At 48.7% G+C, this 17,630-nt stretch overlaps 1 protein-coding gene across 7 annotated transcripts; it reads right to left on the reverse strand.

The window, feature by feature from the left end:
- Window positions 1-386: 386 nt before the first annotated feature.
- FLYWCH2 (FLYWCH family member 2) lies at window positions 387-8,031 on the reverse strand. 7 transcript variants are annotated; one of them, XM_073792406.1, is made up of 5 exons: window positions 7,811-8,026; window positions 6,721-6,790; window positions 3,057-3,158; window positions 1,884-2,315; window positions 698-955 (listed from the first exon to the last, which is right to left on the reverse strand). In XM_073792406.1, exons 4-5 carry the CDS (start codon window positions 2,212-2,214, stop codon window positions 723-725), a joined length of 564 nt encoding a protein of 187 aa, XP_073648507.1. In that variant the 5' UTR covers window positions 2,215-2,315; window positions 3,057-3,158; window positions 6,721-6,790; window positions 7,811-8,026; the 3' UTR covers window positions 698-722. The 7 variants fall into 7 exon arrangements, with proteins under 7 accessions (XP_033695939.1, XP_073648507.1, XP_033695936.1 ...); XM_033840045.2 differs by lacking the exon at window positions 6,721-6,790; XM_073792407.1 differs by lacking the exon at window positions 3,057-3,158.
- Between the last annotated feature and the right edge of the window lie 9,599 nt (window positions 8,032-17,630).

Consider the following 17,630-nt stretch of genomic DNA (forward strand, 5'->3'; position numbering starts at 1 on the left):
GGTGGCCTTTATGAGGGTCCAGCAGGAAGAAGCAGGCTGAAGCCTCCTGGGAACTAGCCCTGGAAGGAGAGCCAGGGAGGGGCAGGATTGGCTTCCCAGGGGTTCAGGGCTGGACACCAAAGGCAGCAGAAAGTGGAAACCTCAGAGACTCCACCTAGTCTCTGAGTCAGTGGTCGGGTTTTCCAGGCTGAGGAGGCCCTGGGGGATGGAGGCCGCTGGAGAGCCCTCCTGGGCCTGAGAGATGGCCCAGGCCAGGAAGCCCTGGAGCAGGGCCAGGTAAGGGCTGGTGGGGGTTGGGGAGGCTCAGGAGCAGGGGGGTGGGGATTGGAGCTGGGACCTCAAAGGACCCAGAATCATGGAATTTTAAAAACCTACCCATGGTGGGATCTAGTGTACAGCTTCTTTTATTCTCTTTTTAATTTTTTTTTCTGCTTACAAAAGTAAATTATGCTTGATCAGAAAAAGATTACAACGTTGAAAGTGAAAATCAGCCCAGCGGCTGGGCCGCAGGCAGAAGCCCAGTGGAACGTGTAGAAGTTGCAGCCAAGTTCACTGACCCAGCCAGGATGCACCCTCAGTTGTCAGGGCTACGGGTCCTCCCTGGACACGATGGGGCCCATGGTGGACTCCTCCCCATCCACCAAGGGACTGGGGGCAGGCTGTCCTGCCAACCTTCCATCTTCTTTTCCGTCTGGAAGAGAAGGGGATGGGTCAGGCTGTTGTCAAAGGAAAAGGGGGAAAGGGTGGGGGGCAAACCTGGGGGTCCCAGCTGCCAGAGCAGGGGCAGGGATTGCTGACTCCAGAGACATGCTCCCAAAGGCCACTGGCCCAGGGACACAGAGGCTGTTTCCAGGAAACTTTGGGCCAAATCTGGGCTGAGCATCAGGAAGCTGCTGCTCCCTCCCCGCTGCCTGGCCCAGGATGGGGCAGGAGGTGGGGAGGGCCGTGGACAGGTCTGGAGGTAAAGACAGAGAGGCAGGTTGAGAGGTGTTGACTGCCCATGAGCATCTGCCCAGGGGAGCCCATGGGGCCAAGCTGCAGCCCTTGTTACGCTCTTCATCTCTCCATCTGAGGAAGGGTGACTTTGTCCTGATTCTCACAAAGGTGCCATATGGGGTGGGGTCCATATGGCCCCAGAGCCTGCCTGATCTGAGAAGTGAGCAGAGGTCTCAGTTGGGGTAGAAATGGCCTGTCCCATCCAGCTCAGCTGGAAGAATGGGCTCTGAGCCAGAGGGGGCCCCCCCCATCCTTTGCAGTGAGCTAGCTGGTGGCCTCAGGGTGGTGACTTGGCCCTTCTGAGCCCTGCCTCCACACAGGTACTGAGGACAGAACCCTCTCTGCACTGGGCAGAGGCAGGTGGACATGAGGAGGCACTTGGAGCAGAACAGGCTGGTGGAAGGGCTCAAGGGTGAGCCAGGCCCACTGCAGAGGGGCCTCCAGGCTCTGGGGTCCCTGACTCCAGCAGGTGATGGAGCCTGAGGGGGTCCCTCAGGTCCCCTGAGAACTCTAGGCTTGTGGCTGGGGATGCCCCTATCTCATGAAAAACACATAAGAGTAGACACGGAGAGAAATAGGCCCAGGAACACAGACATATAAGAACCCACACAAACTTACTCTCCTAGGCAAATACACACATAGGGAGACAGAACCTTAGAGAAACACACGCGCGCGCGCACACACACACACACACACACACGGAGGCCTATAGACCCGCAGAGATTCACACTGAGATAATGTAGACAGATGCACGCAGAAATGTTCACAGCACACACATACTCCCCTGAGCCAGCCGAGCCTGCTGTCCCCCTGGCTGCCCAGGTGACAGGGGACTTCGGCCCCAGGAAGGTCTTGCTCCCGCCCTGCTCGCTGGGCTGGGGCCTCACCTGTGTCCAGCTTGCTGCGTTTTTGCTCAGGCTCCTGGGGGGCGGCCTCGATGGCCCGCTGAGCCTCGGGATGGATCTTGAGGAGGGCTTTGGCAAGGGTGGCGGGGCCGGGCACCCCGAGGGACATGATGCAGTGCACTCCTTTGCGCTTGGCCCCCGCCACTTTGGCACTGTCCTTGGAGGCTGTCAGCAGCACCAGTTTGGAGAACTTTCTGGGCTTCCTGGGGGCTGCGGGGACGACATCTGTGCCCGGCTCAGGGGACTCAGGGGAGGGCTCCTGGCCGGCCTTCACGCTCTCGCCCTCCTGCTCACTGGGCTCGGGCAGGGGCATTCTGGGACCGATGGCCTGGCCCCCAGGCCACGCTCAGGCCCCAGCAGATGGATTTCTCCTCCACCTCCCTGGAAGGAACCCAGCAGTTCAAGGGCTCCGTCCTAAGGCAGGAGGCAAAATCCCATTAGTGGAGGTGCCCTTAGGCCTGGGTTCAGGAAGAATCTGGGCTGGAGGTTGGGGCAGATGGGGCTGCCTCGGTGCCCCCAGGAAAGGACCTGAATGGAGCCAGAGAACCCTGGGCTGGTGCTTCTGCTCTCTTGGTAGCCTTGGGTCCGTCACCTCTCCCAGCCAAACCTCACTTTCCCATCTACAAAATGTGCCCAAAACAGGGCTCTCAAGGGGCTACTGGGGTGACCAAGGTGCTGACAGCTAAGTTACTAGGAATCCAGGCCCACAGGTGCTGAGCACACGGTGAAGTGCTTCCACAGGTTTTTCCACTTAACCTTCAGCCCCATGTTATTGAAAGTTGATCTTTCTCATTGACCCAGGTTACAGATGAGGACACTGAGGCATGCAGCCATGAAGGCAGAGCTGGGAGTCCAGTAAAGGTGGGTCCAGAGCCCGCCCGTACAGCACCTGGGGTACCTTGTCCAGGATAATGGACACCCATCTTCCTGAGCACCAGTCTTCAGGGAAAAGTACTTTGGGGACAGGAGCTCAGGTCACTGATACTCCCAGAATGCCCGGTGCCCTTCACCCTGACACTGTGTCACCAGGAACATGGGCTGGGCCCTGGGAGGCAGAGCTCTCCAGATTTACAACTAGATCCATCCCCCATCCCAGGCCAGAGGCCCCAGGGCACCCAGTGCTAGGGAACACTAGGACCCCACGAGGGCAGTGACCTTGTGTCTGAGCTGGTGCTGGCTCTGCCTCAGCTGAGTGGGGACAGGGCTGTGGAGGTGTCCAGAGAATCTGTGGTCGCTGAGGGCTCCCTGGCTTCTGGTCTGGAGAAGCAGAAAGGATGGATGACAGGGAATTCCCTGGTGGTCCAATGATTAGGACTCTGCACTTTCACTGCCGGGGGCCCGGGTTCAATGTCTGGTCAGGGAACTAAGATCCCACAAGCCACATGGCATGGCCAAAAAAAAAAAAGAAAAGAAAAGAAAAAAACGGATGACAGGGGCAGCGCTGGCCTGGAGACCGGGGCTCTGGGGCATCAGTGTGGGCTAGCTGTTTTGTCTGTTGGGGGTGATTGGGTGGTGGGCAGATGGCGGGGTCTTTCTCAGTTTCCAGTTTGGCCCAGAAACAAGATTGCCGCCTTGGCAGACATCTCACCCTCCCTGTCCAGGACTCAGGCAGCACCAAGGCCCGTACACTCTTACTTGGCCCCCTAGACCTGTTTCTCCAACCTGGCTTTTAGTTGTGTTTCTCTGGGCGCCTCCAATGCACATGGCTTGAGGTGTCCATGCCCCGCACCCAAAAGTCTTCGAAGACCCCTTCATCCATGAGAGGAGCCTGAGGTGCAAGGCCAGTGCATGGTTGGGGTGCCTTGCCCCCTGCAAGCTCCCCTTCTCAGTCAACTAGACATGAAAGCAGAGACCAGACAACTAGACACGAAAGCAGAGACCTCCCAACTGCGACAGAGGAGGACCCCCACCTCCAGGGGGTGTAGCCTCAGGTAAATGCTTCCTGGTAGCAAGTCACCTGACCACAGGCACCCCTGGGATTGATGTCTCATTATCCCTCCTGTCCCTGGTCCAGCCCCTGGATAAGCTAACCCCTACTCCTCCCATGTGGTCCTTCCCAGCTCTGCCCATCCTGCCTCACAGGGCAGGCAACATGGTGGTACCTGGGACCTGGGGGGACATGGGGCCCAGCAGAAAAGACACTGCCTACCCCCCCCCCAACCCAGAGAACCACTCTGGGCAGGAAAGGGTTATGGTGGGAAGCCCCACCCACAGGACCCTGCCTCCATACCCTGACTGGCCTGGTGTACAACACTGGCCAGCAGCCCACACCTCTGTGGTCCAGGAATGAAACTCCAGGAGGTTGGACCCCTTTCTCACATCATAAAAACAATTAACTCTAAATGACCATAGACTTAATTATGAGAGCTAGTGATAAAACTCTTAAAAAAAATAAGAAACGAGTAAATCTTCCTGACCTTGGATTAGGCAAAGCTTTCTTCAGTACGACACTAAAAGTACAGGTAACCAAAAAAGAAACACAAAAATTTGACTTCATCAAAATTTAAAACTTTTGTGAGTCAAAGGACACCATCAAGAGAATTAAAAGGCAGCCCATAGGATGGGAGAACATTTTTGCAGATCATACATCCGATAAGGGACTTGTATCTAGAATTTATAAAGAACACATAACTCAGTAATAAAAAGACAAATAACTCAATTTTTAAAATGGGCAAAGGATCTGAATAGGACTTTCTCCAAAGAAAATATACAAGTGGCCAGTAAGCACAAGATGTTCAACATCATTAGTCATGAGGGAAATGCAGATCAAACTATAATGAGATACTATTTCACACTACTAGAATGGATCTAATAAAACAAAACAAAAAAACCAGACAATAACAAGTGTTGGTGAGGATGAGGAGAAAATGGAACCCTCATACCCTGCTGGTGGGGATGTAAATAGTGCAGCCACTTTGGAAAACAGTCTGATGATTTCTCAAAAGGTTAAACAGAGAATTACCATATGATCCAGCAATTCCACTCCTAAGTGTATCCCCAAGAGAAATGGAAACTGATGTCTACATAAAAACTTGTACATGAATATTTGCAGCAGCATTATTCATAGATGCCAGAAAGTGAAACAGCCCAAATATCTATCAACAGATAAATGAATAAATGTGATGTATCCACACAATGGAATATTATTTGATAATTTAAAAAATTCATGCCACGACACGGGTGAACCTTGGAAAGATTAGCTAAGTGAAAGAAGCCAGTCATGAAAGATCACATATTATACACTCCATTTCTATAAAATGACCTGGAGTCTATAGAAAATCTATAGAGTAGAAAAATCCATAGAGACAGAAAGTAGATTTGTGATTGTCTAGGGCTGGGGGTGGGAGGGATGGGGACCAGAAGAGTGAGGAGTGAATACTAGTATGTATGGGGTTTCTGAGGTGATGAAAAAGTTCTAAAACTGATTGTGGTGATGGCTGCACAACTTGGTGAATTTACTAAAAGCCATTGAATTGTACATTGTGAGTGAGTGAATTGCATGGTATGTAAATTATCTCAATAAAACTTACGTATTGAGAAAAGAGAAATTAAGTCTATAATCAGTGGTTTCCCCACTTCATGATACCTAAGAATCACCCAGAATTCTTGTTAAAAATGCACAGTTCTGGACTCCTCCACCCCCAGACTTCTTTCTCAGTGGGTCTGGAGAGGGACCTGAGAATCTACATTTTTTTTTTTTTTACCATTACCCTATTTGATTTGATACTTTGTGAAAAATGGATGATGCCATGGGCCCTCTGTTTAAGAAGTTTCTAATTTCTAGTTCATAGCTGAACTGTTTTTCCACCACTCCATGTACAGGGGTGGACAGTTCCTCAGGCTGGATCAGTCTCTTTTCTGGATTCATCCCTAACCTTCTAGCAATTTATTTTTGAGATGTGAATGGAAGAGTTGACAGGCAGCTATTTTAAGCTATTTATTTATTTATTTAAGCTATTTATCTATTTTGAAAATTAAATTTTTACTCAATAAAAGTTCATTGAATTAACAGAATTTTTAGAAGTGAAGCAGAAATGAATTAAAAAGATCAAAAGGCTTAATAGTTTACCTTACTTCACTCACTTTACACCCTCCACCTGCATCCCCAGTCGGATGGTTTGATATTGCTATGGGTCTCCAGTCACCCATTTATCCTAGCCAGCTGTCATGATATTGTAAGATGGCTCAGTGTAAACCCCAAACCACACAATGTTAAGAACTGGCAGGAGCCTCTTAGACACCTTGGGAGGCAGAATAATGCCTCCCCGCTGCCCATCGCTAAAGCTGTCTAGGTCCTGATCCCTGGAACCTGTAAATATGTTACCTTACATGGCAAAGGGGGAATTAAGTTTGCAGATGGCATGAAGGTTACTAAACTAGGAGATTATCTTGGATTGTCCAGGTGGTTCCATCACAATCACAACGATCCTAAAAAGCAGGAAACACAGGTAGAAGAGTCAGAAAGAGTGGTGTGATGATGCAGGCAGGGTCAGCGAGAGGAGAGATTCAATGTTGCTGGCATTGAAGGTGGAGGGAGGGGGATATGAGCCAAGGAATGCTGGAGGCCTCTAGAAAAGACAAAGAAACAGACTGTCTCTCCTAGAGTCCCCTGGAAGGGTTACAGCCCTGCCCACACCTTGATTTTAACCCAGTGAGGCCCGTGTCAGACCTCTGACCTCCAGCACTGCATGACTTTTACAAAGCTGTGTTGTTTTAATCCACTAAATTTGTGGTAATTTGTTATGGCAGCAGTAGGTAACTAATACAAGGTCCAATCCCTTGATGGTGAGGTTCTGAAAGCCAGGATCATGGGAATTACCTGGCGGTCCAGTGGTTAGGACTCCCTGCTCTCACTGCCGAGGGCGCAGGTTCGATCCCTGATTGGGGAACTAAAATCCCACAAATGGCGTGGCCAAAAAAAAAAGAAAGCCAGGATCATTGCCTGGAAACTGATGATGGATTAACAGAATTACCATTACCTTCATATGTATGGGAAAGAAATACCATCAATGTCCACCAACACCTGCATTCTCAGCTAAGAGGCCAACCCCTTACACTCTCTGGGCTGGTTTCACCTATGTAATGGGAGTAGTTGTGAACTTCGCAGGGGCTCTCAAGAGCAGGCAGGCAGGCAGGCAGGCAAGGGTGAAGTCTTCAAGTTACCAGTGATACTGACAGATGCCCCTTCTATAATCGCTGTCTCATGTGGTTCTTGGAGGGCTGCTGGTGGGATGATGGACCCACTTAGATATGCAGGTACACATCCTTACAGGGAGATTTTCAAAGCAGCAGTAAGACCCAGAATGGGTCAAGAACTGCTACTCTATAGTGTGCAGGGAACAGCTTCCCCAAAGTGGGAATTTCATGTAATGGCACCTCCTTACCCTAATCACCATGGCTTGGAATCTTAGTTACTTTTACTCCTCCTTACCCACTGCAATTTGTCCTAAGACCTGTCTATGCTGCGCCCAAATGGCCCCTGCTCCCCGCCTCTCTCCTCTCGCATCATTACCGCCACCTCCTAAGCCTCCGGAGTGCCTCTCCCGCCCCAACATCTCAGACCTCCAACTGCCATCCCTGCGAGCATCTCTAGAGCCACAAGGATGGGACGGGACTGGGGATGGGTGCAGCGCGGGGGCAGTACTGGGCGGGGCGGACACGGTCAAGGAAAGGCAGACCAATGTGGGGCTCCCTGACTTGGGGTGTGAGAGCTCAGTCCTGGGGTAGGGTGGGTTGGGGAAGGACGAGCGAGGAGAAGAGCTGAATCGCTGGTGAAGGACAAGGAGGCGGCCTGAGCGCCGGGATGCAGAGCTGGGGGGCACCCCCCAGCATCAGCAGCCCTTGGGGATCCCCAGAGGAGCCCGGCAGGGACCCGAGACCCTCCCCAATCCGCTGGGGCCCGTCCTCACCGGGCACCGGCCGGGCGGCGACGGCAGCGGGGCCCTCCCTCTCCGGAGACCGAGCCGCGGCAGGTCCCTCAGCCTCCGTGCCTGGGGCCCCGGTCTGGGTTCGGGCAGTCACCTCAAGCTGGGGTCACGGAGCGAGCATGCGCAGAGGGTTTGTGGGGGGCCCATTCCTTGGGCTAACTCGATTTCTCCGGGTCTTCCCCTCGCGGGGCAGAACTGGCGGCCTGACCAATCCCGCGCGGGGGCGGAGCCAGGGCTCGCGAGGGGGCAGGACCGTGCCGTTATTGGGCGGTGGCCCCCGGGGGGCGGGGTTCAGCCTTCCAGTGGCCAGACTTCGAGTTTTGGGCGGGGCTCTCCCAGGACAAGAGGGGGTGGGTTTAACTGAGACCACACGGCCTCCCCCAGTGTTTGACCTCGGCTCCACGTAGAGGAAGTCACAGCATTTGTTTAAAGGCCTCGATCGTCTCCGTCGTTCTTCTGAGCGAGCAGAGGGAAGAACTTTCAGTATGCTCATCAAAGCTACTGATTCCGCTCCGCCCAGCATCCCTGAGGGCGCAGCATTTTTGCCATTGGTCCCTCCCCGACCCTCGGTCCAGCCCTCGCCATTGGCCCCTCCCTCGTTATTGGTGCTCCCCGACCCTCCCCCGCCACAGGTGCAGACCTCGTCCATCATCCCGGCCTTCGCCCATCGGTCCAGCCCGCACTCACAGCACACAGTCACTGCACACTGATTCTCTGACTACCCTGGGCGGTGGAGACCGGGATTGCTCCCGCACGGGGAGCTGCGGAGCCTGGGGGCTGCTTTCCTGGACACTTGGCGGGTGGCTATCAGAGTGGCCCAGCATCCTCCGAGCTGACACCCGCCCTGCCTCTCACCCGCCACCCCTCCTGCACGGCGCCCCGGGCCCTCCGCTCACTGCGACCCTCCGCAGCCCTCCCCCCGTCCCCCTTCGCCCCGCTAGAGCCCCCACTCTTTTAGCTGCGCGTCCTAACGTTGGCAGAATGAAGACGCTGCTGCTCTCTAGAAAACGTCACTCCCCGGACACCCCTCTTCTTCTCCTCCTTTCTTTCTCTTGCTCTAAAGCTGCTCCTGGGCTCCCAGCAGGTGCAGGTCCAGGTGCCATGAGGCCTGCCTGACCTGGACTTCAGGCATTTCCCACGTTCTCCGCATCTTCTGCATCCGCCGTGTCCTCCAGTTCTCCCGCGTTCTCCTGTATCCTCCTCCTCAAGTCCAAATATCAGCAGAACCTGCAACTGCCTCTACAAAGGCTCCTAGCTCCCTCCTCCCCCGCCTCACCCCGCCACCGCCGCCCTGGCTCTGCAGATCCCTGATCACCACCCTCGGTTCAGCAGCCACGGCTTCCACCGAACTCCAATCCTTTCTCCAGGGGCCAGGTCATTTCCTGGGTATTCTTCAGAGTCATTCAAAGGCCTTCATGAATTTATTTGCCATTATCTATTAATAATCCACTGACTACTGGTTGTTTCTAATTTTATTACGTTATAAATATCTTTGTATCTAAATTCCTGACATCTGATTATCCCCTTTCTTGAAATTTCAAAAAATAGTAAAAGAAGGCAAATGTCTTAAGAGCTTTTTATTTTATTTTTGATAAGTTTTTTGAAAAATTTATTTATTCATTTTTGTCTGCATTGGTTCTTCGTTGCTGCGCGCGGGCTTTCTCTAGTTGTTGCGAGCGGGGGCTACTCTTGGTTGTGGTGCGCGGGCTTCTCATTGCGGTGGCTTCTCCTTTTGCAGAACATGGGCTCTAGGCACGTGGGCTTCAGTAGTTGTGGCACGAGGGCTCAGTAGTTGTGGCTCACAAGCTCTAGAGCACAAGCACACCAGTTGTGGCACACGGGCTTAGTTGCAGCATATGGGATCTTCCCGAACCAGGGATCAAACCCTTGTCCCCCGCATTGGCAGGCGGATTCTTAACCACTGTGTCACCAGGGAAGTCCATAAGAACTTTTTAAACATGTTGCCAGATTGTCCCCAAGGAAGTGCACAAGCTTGGAGTCAGATGCCTGTGTTCAAATCCCAGCTCTGGCGTTAGCTTGCTGTGTGACAAGCAACTGCTTCCCCTGTCTCTCAGTTTTCTCATCTGATAAATGGGTATAATAACATCACTCACCTCATGGAGTCATTGTGAGAATTCACAGAGTATTATCCTGTGGGTCGTGGGTTCCAACATTTATATTCCGTAGTCCAGCGGTTCTCAGGCTTTTTGGTCTCAGGACCCCTTTAAAGAGTGATTATACTCTTTAAATTATTGAGCAGCTTGAAGAGCTTTTGGTTATGTAGGTTACATCTATCAATATTTACAATATCAGAAATTTAACATGAGAATTTAAAATAGCAATAATAAATTCACTGCATAACTGTATCTTCAAACCAAAAATGAGTGAGAAGAGTGGCAATGTTCTACATTAAAAAAAAAAAATCTGTTTGGGGACTTCCCTGGTTGTCCAGTGGTTAAGACTCCTCACTTCCACCGCAGGGGACCCGGGTTCAATCCCTGGTCGCGGAACTAAGATCCCGTGTGGTATGGCCAAAAAAAGAAGAAAAAAATCTATTTAATATCACGTTTGAGAAAAGACAGCTGGGTTTGCATATCTGTGTCTGCCTTCACTCTATTGGGATACGCTGCTTTGGTTGAAGTACGTGAAGAAAATTTAGCCTCACACATAAAAAACTGGAAAAGGAAGGAATATTTTAATATCCTTTTCAGATAATTGTAGATATTCTTCTTTGATACTACACCAACACTCAAAACATGGTAGTTTTTTGAAGGTTAGTTGCAACATGGAATCTGAGATGATATCAGTGAGCTTTTTGTGTTCTATTACATGAAAATCCATTGATCTGTCGTGCATTTTGAAAGACTCTTTTACCCTCATGTGATTTCATAAATCATGTGTTGGTCTTTTCAAAAATATTTGTTCATTGACTTATACAGATCTTGCAAATGTTGACACATCTCATTATACAGTATAAATAAAATGTATAACATTCATTAATACTGCCACCAATCTCAACACAAAAGTCTGGCAATATTGGGAAGCTGTGAAGCTAAAGGTGGCATACAAGTTTTCCAAAATTGTACTTTTTGCCAGAAGACTTAGAATTTTATCATTGGCAATAAATTCTGTCAGTTTGGTGTCACTGCCTTGATTCACACTAAGAGTCACCATTGCTTCTGCATCATCAGTGCAAAGTCATCACAGTGAAAAAGGCAAACATTGTCTCAGTATTACTATGAAAATAATCATGGACCTTCTGAAAAGTCTTTGGGAACCCCCAGGGGCCACCAGAACACACCTTGAGAACAGCTGCACTTTCATTTTTCTATTAGCTTGTTCATCTTTTTCTTACTGATTTAAGAAACATTTTTATTGAACTCAGATTAACCCTAGTGTTCCACATGTGATGGAAATATTTTATTATTTACACTTGGTGGGGGAGGAGGTTGGGAAAATAGGTGTATGATAGGTGTGTGTGTTTACACATCTGAATCTTTATTTATTTGTTTGTTTGTTTGTTTATTTTTTGGCGGCACCTCGCAGCTTGTGGGATCTTAGTTTCCCGACCAGGGATTGAACCCGTGTCCTTGGCAGTGAAAGCACAGAGTCCTAACCACTGGACCACCAGGGAATTCCCTACACAGCTGCATCTAGTGGTCTTTTCCAATTTGAGTTTCTCTGTTTTTTAAAATTATCCTAAGCAAGTTCTTCCCATACTTACTTGAATAAATACTGGATAGTTTCTGTATTAGTTTGTCAGAGATGCTGAACAAGGTATCACAAACTGAGTGGCTTAAACAACAGAAAATTTTTCCTGGCAGTTCTGGAAGCCAGAAGTTTGAGATCAAGGTGTGGACTGGGTGGGCTCCTTCTGAGGGCTGGGAGGGAGAATCTGTTCCAGGCCTCTCTCCTTGGCTTCTAGGTGCATTAACCTGATCTCTGCTTTGTCTGCACACAGTGTTCTCCCCGTGTGCATTTCCGTGTTCAGATTTCCCCTTTTTAAAAGGACACCTGTCGTTTGGGTTGTGTCCACCCTAATGACTTCACCTAACTCAATCATCGGCAAAGACCCTGTTTCTAAACAAGGTCACATTCACAGGCACTGGGGATTAGGACTTAAACTTCTTTGGGTGGGGGTGGGGTGGGGACATAATTCAACTCATAGCATTTGCTTTTACCTTTTTCTAAAGGTTTGATAATTTCTCCCTTTCCACTTGATTCTCTCATGTTTTGGAATAAATAATAAATAAATAAATAATAATAAATAATAATAATAAATAATAAATAAATAAATATTTTTTATATATATTATCAAATCGTTTCAAAATACTGATACTGCTTAGGGACTTGTCTCTAATTTTAATTGATTGAAAATTAAGTTTCTCATTGCCCCCCAAACCAGGGATCGAACCTGTGCCCCCTGCAGTGGAAGGTGGAAGCACGGAGTCTTAACCACTGCACTGCCAGTGAAGTCCCCTGGAATTTATTTATTCAACAAATGTGTGTTCAATAGCTACTATTTACTCGGCACTGTGAACTTGGGAACCTCAGTGAACAAAATAAAGATCCTGCTCTCCAGGAACCCATATTGTAGGGTCAATGGAGGAGACATAATAAAATAGATATAATAAGTGATCAAGTTATATAGTTTGTTTAAAGTTATATACCTTGCTATATATCAATAGTTTGTGCTATCTGAGGGAATGTTTTGGATTATGGAAATGTTCCATTTCTTGATTGGGGCAGTGGTTATATTTGTATATGGCAAATGTACATTTCCAAAGGGAAATTTTTATCCTATGTCAACTATATTTCAAGAAAATTGATTTTGTAAAAAGCGTTGTGAAAGAAAGAAGGAAGGAAGGAAGGGAGGGAGGGAGGGAGGAAGGAAGGAAGGAAGGAAGGAAGGAGATCGAAAGGAGGGCCTGCAATTTGTATTGCGATTTATGTTGGAATTCGGGGTGGAGTAAGGATGTCACCGCATTCTTCGGATAGCGGGCCAAATGCCGGGTCATTGCTGAGGAATCCTTCCTGGCCCAAACGCCACCCTCCCCGCCACCCCTGCAGAAGGCAAATTAGAGCCGATGCCCAGGTCTCAAAAGGGCCTGGGTGGGCTTCCGGGGTCCACTGGACCCGACGGCGTCCGCGCGCGTCGCCTCCCGGCCGCCAGGAGCATCAGCCATACATTGTCCACGGCGGGAAACATGGGTGAGATCGTAATCCGCTCTCCACGTTGACCGAGGAAAAGCACAGAGGTCGTGTGCACAGAGCGAAGGGGTGTTTTGTCTGGTCTCCCCTCCTCCACCCCCCCGTTACCGAATAACTAGAAGACCTCCTGTTTATCCTTCTGACATAGTTGTTTCATCGCAATTTCACTCCTTGGCCTATGCTGAGGCGACACGGATTTAGCTTCAAGGCTTTTTGAATTATTCATAACAGTGAAACAAATATGACGTAACTCGGATGTCCATCTAATGGTGACTGGATAAATAAATGTGGGCTATCCCTGCAATGCAATATTGTTCAGCCATAATAAGAGACAAAATACAGATATCTGCTACACCGCGAAGGAACCTGGGAGACCATACTCTGGTGAAAGAAGCCAGACACAAAAGGACAAATACTGCATGATTCCATTCATGTGAAATGCCCAGGACAGGCAAATCTATAGAGACAAAATAGATTAGTGATTGCCGGTGGCTGGGAGATTTGGGGGGAAATGGGGAGTGACTGCTAAAAGGGGACTGGGTTTCTTTTGGGGTAATGACAATGTTCTGTGATTAGATAATGATGATGGTTGCACAGCGTTGTAAATATACTAAAAGCCACAAAATTGTACACTCTAAAATGGTGAATATCGGGAGTTCCCTGGTCGTCTAGTGGTTAGGATTCAGGGCTTTCACTGCCGAGGGCCCATGTTCAGTCCCTGGCTGGGGAATTAAGATCCCACAAACCATGCGGCCAAAACAAACAAACAAACAAAGATAAAAAATGAAGGATCAAGAAGTGGCATATAGGGGCTTCCCTGGTGGCACAGTGGTTAAGAATCCGCCTGCTAATGCAAGGGACACGGGTTCGAGCCCTGGTCCTGGAAGATCCCACATGCCACGGAGCAACTAAGCCCACGTTCCACAACTACTGAAGCCTGTGTGCCTAGAGCCCGTGCCCCACAAGAGAAGCCACCGCAATGAGAAGCCCGCCCACCGCAACGAAGAGTAGCCCCTGCTCGCCGCAAATAGAGAAAGCCCCCGCGCAGCAACGAAGACCCAACACAGCCAAAAATAAATTAATTAATTAATTTTTTTAAAAAGTGGCATATATATTAAAACTGCTCCCTCAGAATGGTTTGTATATCCATAGCCATAATTTCAGTTACTTTATATAATTTCACTTTATTTTTTAAGATTTTAAACATCTTTATAGGAGTATAATTGCTTTACAATGGTGTGTTAGTTTCTGCTTTATAACAAAGTGAATCAGCTATACATATACATGTATCCCCATATCTCCTCCCTCTTGTGTCTCCCTCCCACTCTCCCTATCCCACCCCTATAATTTCATTTTAAATACCAAAAAGTGAAACTAAAATATCTCTTGTTCCTTGATTCTAGACACGCATTTTCTGCCTATATTCATAACTTTTTTCACATTAAAATCATTGTTTAAACAGTACTTGCAAAGATCACTGATATGTTTTGTACTGATCCTGCCCTCATTGGCGTTAGTGGATACTGGCTTCACTGTCTGTACATTTTTCAACCAGATGGTGTAAGTGTTGAAGTGGCCTTTACATAGGTGAGGAAGGGATGTGTACTCCAGCGAGTGTACCATTGGAATCAAATTACAAATGTGCCCTATGCTTAGGCACATGTATCCACAGGAGATGGTGGTTCTCATTTCTAAAGTATTCAGTTTCAGTTTCAATCCTGGGATAAATATATCTTGAAACTTTATCTCTTTTTCTTTAGTAGCTTGAAAATTAAAATTTTTTTTAATTGATTAATTTATTTTTGGCTGCTTTGGGACTGTGTTGGGTCTTCGTTGCTGCGCGCGGGCTTTTCTGTAGTTGTGGCAAGCAGGGGCTACTCTTCATTGTGGTGCGCGGGCTTCTCATTGCATTGGCTTCTCTTGTGGAACACGGGCTCCAGGCGCACGGGCTTCAGTAGTTGTGGCACATGGGCTTAGTTGCTCCATGGCATGTGGGATCTTCCTGGACCAGGGCTCGAACCCGTGTCCCCTGCATTGGCAGGATGATTCTTAACCACTGGCACACCAGGGAAGTCCCTCCATGGTTTATATTTTTAAAATAAAGTAGAACTAATGAAAATTTGGATCATACATACATTTTAAATTACTAATGGCTGTACAAATATTCTAGATGGTTGTCACTGATTGGAGGAGGCTAAGGAGACATGACAGAGAAATACATTTGGGATCCTGGGTTAGATCCTGGACCCGAGAAGGACATTAGTGGAAAATCTGGTGAAATTTGAGGGCTTTAGTTAATGGGATTGTATCAATGTTCTTTTCTATGGTTGATTACTATGGTTATGTAAGATGCTAACATTAGGGAAAGCTGGGTGGAGGATATATGGGAAAACTCTATACTTTTTTTTCAGCTTTTCTCTAAATATAAGATTATTTCAAAAGACAAAGTTTTAAAAATTCTAGTTTGTGGTTAGAGAAATGTGTCTTCTCCACACTTTATTGTAGAAATATACACATTTATTATATGATATCACTTGTGTATAAAAAAATGTACAATTGTGTCCCCCAAAAGATGCATTCAAGTCTTAATCCCCAGTAGTTGTGAATGTGACCTTATTTGGAAATAAGGTCTTTGCAGACGTAAAAAGTTAAGGATATCAAGCGGAAATCATCATGGATTTAGGGTGGGCTGTAAATCCAGTGACTGGTGTCTTTCTAAGGGCAAAGAAAGGGGATGGGGACACAGACACACAGAGAGACACAGGCAAGAAGGCCATGTGAAGATGGAAGCAGAGATTGGAGTAACGTGTCCATAAGCCAAGGAATGCTGGACCCACCAGAAGCTGGAAGAGGCAGGGAAGGATCCTCCCCTAGAACTTTCAGAGGGAGTGACAACCAGATTTTGGACTTCTGAACTCCAGAAGTGAGAGAGAATAAAATTCTGTTGTTTTGAGACACAAAGTTCATTGGCTGGAGCGGCGGCTGCGCGGGTCGCGATGCTGTGAGATCTGCGGGCGCTGGTAAATCGGGCCCAGGATGCAGAGCTGGCAAATCGGGCCCAGGATGTAGAGCTGGCCGTGCCTGACGGGGAGCCTGACGCGGAATTGGGTGGGATAGAGAGCAGGGGGCAGTAGTCGGGGGTGAGGAGAAGGAGGAGGAGGCGGCGAATCGCTTGTAAATGGCTCCGAATCATGACCTGAAGCCTGAATTCCAGGAGGGTGAGTCTGAGCCCCTGGGGAAAAATCATCTAACAGCGTGTAAGAGGGAGAGGGAGAAGAATTGTAATAGGGGCGGGGCAGGCGCCAGCTATAGCAGCCTCGCTGCTCTAGCAACCCCCGCTCAGCCACTGGTGGGCGCCACAGTGGGCCTCTCCTCTTCCTCTCTTCTCTATAAAAGGAGTCGGAATTTGGACTGAGGTAAAATGTTTTGTTTTGTTTTGTTTTGTTTTTTAGATGCTAGTCTGCCATCTTCTGGGTCTGCTAGCTTTCTGATTCAAATTGTTACTCCTTGTTCCAAAAAAAAAAAGAAAAGAAAAGACACACAGTTCGTGGTGGTTTATTGTGGCAGCCCCAGAGAACAGATACACCTACTTCGGATTGTCTCTGCACCAAAACATCCAGAGGGACAAGGTCCAATCCACCAGAAATGAGAACTGTAATTGGGGGCAATGGGACGGAAAGACTGTACTTTTACTTTACGTTTACTTTGTAAAATTTCTCTTCTGTGTGGACGGTCTTATGAACTGAAAATGACTGAGGCAGTGAAGGCTGGAAAAGAGGTCACCAGGGGAAGGTGATGCTGGAGGTCCCACTGTCCCCTTTTGGGTCAAGGACCACAGGAATGGGAAACCTCAGGGACCCTACCTAGTGGCTGGTTTTCCAGGTAGAGGGGGCCCAGGAGTATGAGGTCCTGTGACATAACAAGAAATATACAGTAGGGCTTCCCTAGTGGTGCAATGGTTGAGAATCCGCCTGCCAGTGTAGGGGACACGGGTTCAATCCCTGGTCCGGGAAGATCCCGCACAGCACGGAGCAACTAAGCCTGTGTGCCACGACTACTGAGCCTGCTCTCTAGAGCCCGCGAGCCACAACTACTGAGCCCACGTGCCACAACTACTGAAGCCCGCGCACCCAGAGCCCCTGCTCCTCAATGAGAGGAGCTACCACGATGAGAAGCCCGTAAGCCCGTGAACCCGCGAACCGCAGTGAAGAGTAGCCCCCGCTCGCCGCGACCAGAGAAAAGTCCACACGCAGCAATGAAGACTCAACGCAGCCAGAAACAATAAATAAATAAAATAAAATAATAAAATAAAATAAAATAATAAAATAAATTTATTTTTAAAAAAAGAGAATTATACAGTATATTTGATCTCTGCCTGTGGTTCCGGACACAGAGCTCCCAAATCCCTTGGAATTTCCCGGGTGACAGGAGTGTCGTTTGTTCTAATGTGGTGGCTCTGAGTGGTTAGGTTCAGGATGAGGGCTGCCACCAGAAAGACCAAGGCTTGATTAGAAACCTAGAACTTTCAGCCCCATCCTCTGGGGAGGGAACAAGGGCTGGAGATTGAGTTAATGATCAGTCACGCCCATGT

Source organism: Tursiops truncatus, chromosome 15, assembly GCF_011762595.2.
Source record: "Tursiops truncatus isolate mTurTru1 chromosome 15, mTurTru1.mat.Y, whole genome shotgun sequence".
Taxonomy (NCBI): domain Eukaryota; kingdom Metazoa; phylum Chordata; class Mammalia; order Artiodactyla; family Delphinidae; genus Tursiops; species Tursiops truncatus.

What these genes read in the sequence shown, in the direction of transcription:
- FLYWCH2 (XM_033840047.2), bottom strand. Translation starts at nt 2,214, where the DNA reads ATGCCCCTGCCCGAGCCCAGTGAGCAGGAGGGCGAGAGCGTGAAGGCC. An exon ending in ACGCAGCAAGCTGGACACAG is followed by an intron (nt 956 to 1,883) that starts GTGAGGCCCCAG and finishes CTTTACCTCCAG; the next exon opens with ACCTGTCCACGGCCCTCCCC.